This window comes from Hibiscus syriacus, unplaced genomic scaffold, assembly GCF_006381635.1.
Source record: "Hibiscus syriacus cultivar Baekdansim isolate YM2019G1 unplaced genomic scaffold, ASM638163v2 tig00110013_pilon, whole genome shotgun sequence".
Classification (NCBI taxonomy): domain Eukaryota; kingdom Viridiplantae; phylum Streptophyta; class Magnoliopsida; order Malvales; family Malvaceae; genus Hibiscus; species Hibiscus syriacus.
This window is the reverse complement of record NW_024062563.1, coordinates 2,300,976-2,305,532: the sequence shown is the minus strand read 5'-3', so window position 1 is coordinate 2,305,532 and position 4,557 is coordinate 2,300,976. Positions and strand designations below refer to the sequence as shown.

Below are 4,557 nucleotides of genomic sequence, written 5' to 3'. Positions count from 1 at the left end.
GTTCAACATGTTCATTCACAGTCGTAACTTCCTCCTCATTATCATCAACAACATCTTCCTAGCAGCGGTTGTTTCATCATCAAAATTCGGGTATTGACCAATATCAAAATTTGCTTGGTGATGAAATTGTGGTTGAACCATTAAATTTTGGGTTGAAGAACTTAGTTGATTACTACCCGCTACTGACCCAACTTCACTACTTCTAGGTTCAACAACATACAATGTAGCATCATCTTCTTGCGAAACACTAATGTAAGCAATGAATCGTTCAAAATCTTCATTGTCGATTAACAAATAAACTTTATCTTTTCTCAGATAAGATAGCCTAAATCCACTTAGAGGCTCTAAATTCAATTTCTTTGCAACACGTAACATTAGAGTTTCATAAGTTAACTTTTTTAATGACAGTTTTAGTTGAAGATTCATGGGTAAAGGCACATATTGTAAAACACCATGAACATTCTCCCATGACCCTCCAAAACACAAATCTATCCAAACATGATCAACATTAGATGATTTCATTCTAAAAATTGTAAATTAATTTACTAAACAAACGAACTATAAACTAGATATCATCACTAACTTAGAGAAAAACATACCTTTATTAAGTTGATAGTTGATAATTTGGGAGAGAAATCATTGAAAAATTATATAGAAATAAAATTATGTAAAAAAATAGAGATGGGAAGGATGTCGTTGGATATAGGAACGGATGTCGCCGGAGAGAGTAATAGATGGAGATGGAATGGGTTGCGATTTAGGTTATGAGTTGTTGCTGCTGCGTTGTTATATACCCAAAACATTTGTGTTGCGAAACTAAAACCTGTTGTGAATTTGAAATTCAGTTGCGAATTTGAAATTCAATTGCGAATTTGACTTTCGCGTTGTGAATTTGACTTTCGCGTTGAGAATTTGACTATCGCGTTGCGAATTTGGAAAATCACAACGCGAATTTAGAAAATCGCAATGCGATTTACATATTCGCGTTGCAAAATTGGAAACTGGGTTGCGAAATTGGAATTCGCGTTGCGAATTTGTTGATCATTTTGACAAATTCAAAAAAAGTTGATTAAATTCATATATTATAAGACATTTTTTGTTACTGAGATTATTTTATTTTTTGTATACTATTAATCAAATATCGTATATGATATTACCCATGACAACTCTTCATTTTTCTTCAAGTATATCACGTCAATAGAAAGACAATCAATCGAACATTTGAATATCACGTTCATTAAATTTCTCTATCATGTTGTAAAAAAAAATGGTTGTCCCTTTTTCCCATATGTATGGGGTAAGGGGGAAGTAAGATAGTAGGCTACCCCCAACACCAAGTTGAGAGCAGCTTCCGTAAGAGACCTCCGAATTATGAAATGCCCTCCGTGACAACTCTTCATTTTTCTTCAAGTATATCACGTCAATAGAAAGACAATCAATCGAACATTTGAATATCACGTTCATTAAATTTCTCTATCATGTTATCATTTATACAATAATTATCATATCGATACAATGATGATCACGATGACTGATTAAAAAATTCAGGTGATGAAAATTTTCAATTTAAGGGTTTAATTGGATAAAAATAAAGACCTAAGTGTTTTTTGTAAGGATTTTTTTAACCCTTAAAAGCCTATTTTTTTATTTAAACATACCCAAATCGGATTAACTATACTCAACCCTGAAAACCTGCTAAAATCGAACTGATGAATTTTGACTTAAAATTTTCAATCGATACAGATTCGACCCAAAACCAAAACACTAGTTTCAAGCAGTAACACAATCAAATGATTAAAAAAAACAATTTTTTCAAAAATATTTTTATGAACAAAGATTCCAACTGATAACTTCTTTGATGTATATAAAATCATACCATTTTCCCACATATGGCAGCTTCTTTGTGACTTCATAATGACATAATGAAAATAGCTTATGCATGAATAGAACACAACTATGTTAGGTTCGAGTGCTGAATACGAGTGTATTCAAATATTCCAAGGTTTCCATACATTTAGAAGGTACTTGGAGGATCATATCCATGTATTCATGCCCGGATATAGGTTCGAGCGAAAACATAGGACCACGGTCTCAACAAAGATAAGGAATCACAGGCTAAATATTTTGTGACAACCTAAATGTTCCTTGCCAGTTTCAGATAAACCGCAAACATGTTATTGCAAGCAAAATATTTGACGATTCCGACATGGATTGTAAGAAAAAAAGAAATCAGCCTCCTTGTTTTAACGTGGAGAAAACAGTGTTCTTTTTTGGAAAGTATGTTCAAGTTATAGTTTGCACCAAAATGAATATAACGATGACAACAAATTCACACTTAACATTCATGGGTATGGAAAATTACCATCATGCAAGCAACTGTCAAGGCCTTGATGGGTTCAGAGCAAGAAGCATGTTCTGGCCACCAGGCAGGTAAGCGACATTTGGTGATCTCGCAAGAGTAGCAGCGATTTCCCTCGATGCTTCTATCCTCCTCAGCTCAATCAGCCCCATACCAGCAGTTGCAGTTGCTTCAGAAATCAACTTCGCCGCCTCACTTTCACCTTCTGCGCGGATAATAGCTGCCCTCCTCTCCTGGTCAGCTTTAGCCACGATGTACTTCGATCTCTCCGCCTCCTGTTGTGCCACCTGCTTCTGCTCCACAGCCCTTGAGAATTCAGCACCGTATGACAAATGTGTGATAGCAACGTCAGCTAGCTCGATGTTGAAGTCCCTGGCACGCTGTGTTAGTGAATTACGAACCAAGGCTGACACTTGGGGACGCTCAGTGAGAAGCTGATCTGCATTGAACTGCGCAACCACGGCCTTCAAGACCTCGTTGCCAATGAAAGGGAGCACCTTCTCGTCATACTCCAGACCAAGGTGTTGATAGATTTCAGGAAGTTTCTCCACCTTATTGCAAAAATAACATCAATTAAACACTAATCTTCTAAAGACATAAATAAATCCATAGATTCAGTAAGCATAATTACACTAAGAAGCTACATTTCTATGCAATTTTTAACAAATTCAAGAACTCATCAACTTCGATTACATTGATATAATGAACAAACCTTTTCATTTTGCAACAAACTCATTTCATAAAATCATCCAAAAACACAGAATTCTCTGCTAATTCATCAAACAATAAACAAATCCCATAAAGCAAACAATCCCATTTAACCTGAAGAGCAAAAGAAGCTAAAAAATGAGTTACCTTGGGTTTAGAAAGAACTCGAAGGGTAAGATTAACCATTTGGAGATCCTTAGTTCCAGAAACAGATGAGAAAGTGTGGGGCTTCATGCGGATATCATAGATGAAAGGTTTCTGGAGCCATGGGATCAAGAAATGAGTTCCTTCATCAGCGGTTTTCTCCAAAACTCCCCTGAGACGGTCAAATATCACGGCTCTTTGGCCACCGTCGACGGTGTACATGGAAGCGTTGAGGAAACTGGCAGCGGCGCCGAAACCGAAAGCGGCGCGTGCGAGGTTGGTCAATAAAGAGACAGCGGCTTGGTTGCTTCCCATTTGTTTGAATTTCTCGCTTACTTTTCAGCTGGGTTTTAGGCTTCAATAGCGAAAGTGTGGGTTTTTATTAGGGTTTATGTAATATATATTTTTAAAAATAATAATAAAACGGTTGGCTTATTGTATCATACTTTTCGTGTTACAAATCATACAGATTTAGATTAAAAAAGCAATCATATATTAGTGATTAACTAATTTATTATTACTTTTTAATATTTTAAATTCGAGTATAATATATACAAGATTATGAATATTTATTTTTAAATGATTGAATATTATTAAATAAATATTACATTGTATTTATCTCGATTTTATAAAAAACACATTAAAAAACTTATTAAATGTTTTCAGTGATAAGATGGAGTGATTTTTTAGAACTTATAGATTTAAGAATCTAAGTATGTTGGTGTATGCATTGTTAATGATTAAGAAATATTTTAAACAGATATTATATTACAATCTTCTTAGACTATTAAAAAAATACATTAAAAATTTATATTATTATTAAGTTTACAATTGAGTTTACATATTCACTAACAGCTAAAAGGGTATGTGATATAGTGTTTTGGTATAATCACACATTTAGGTTGAAGAGATATATATTTTGTATTTTAGTGTATAAATATTTAACTTAAATTCATAATATTATATATATTAACTTTAAAATATATATTTTATATTAACTTATTAAATATATTTTATTATTAACTTAATTTATTTTCAAAGTATATATTTTATCTTAATTTACTAAATACATTATATTATTATTTTAAATTATTAAATATATTTTATTCTTATCTTAACTTTAAAACATTTTAAAAATATTTTTTAAATTATAATTAAAAATAAAATATATTTTGATAAGTTAATATAAAAATATTTTTCAAAACTACTATATATATAATATTTTGATTTTAAGTTAATTATTTTTATACTAAGATATAAAATATATACATCATATTGTCTATTTTAGATCAAACATTGGTCTTGGCTCAATTATTGAGTACATGTTTGGTTTTCTAAGTGACTCA

The 4,557-nt window shown here is 32.2% G+C and overlaps 1 protein-coding gene across 1 annotated transcript; it reads right to left on the bottom strand.

Moving 5' to 3' along the window:
- Positions 1 to 2,210: 2,210 nt before the first annotated feature.
- LOC120212514 (prohibitin-3, mitochondrial-like) lies at positions 2,211 to 3,596 on the bottom strand. The gene is made up of 2 exons (XM_039210793.1): positions 3,215 to 3,596; positions 2,211 to 2,910 (listed from the first exon to the last, which is right to left on the bottom strand). Exons 1-2 carry the CDS (start codon positions 3,524 to 3,526, stop codon positions 2,380 to 2,382), a joined length of 843 nt encoding a protein of 280 aa, XP_039066724.1. The 5' UTR covers positions 3,527 to 3,596; the 3' UTR covers positions 2,211 to 2,379.
- Between the last annotated feature and the right edge of the window lie 961 nt (positions 3,597 to 4,557).

Coding starts and splice junctions, on each gene's coding strand:
- LOC120212514 (XM_039210793.1), bottom strand. CDS start 3,526: ATGGGAAGCAACCAAGCCGCTGTCTCTTTATTGACCAACCTCGCACGC. Junction 2,911..3,214: donor GAGTTCTTTCTAAACCCAAG/GTAACTCATTTT, acceptor TTTTGCAATAAG/GTGGAGAAACTTCCTGAAAT.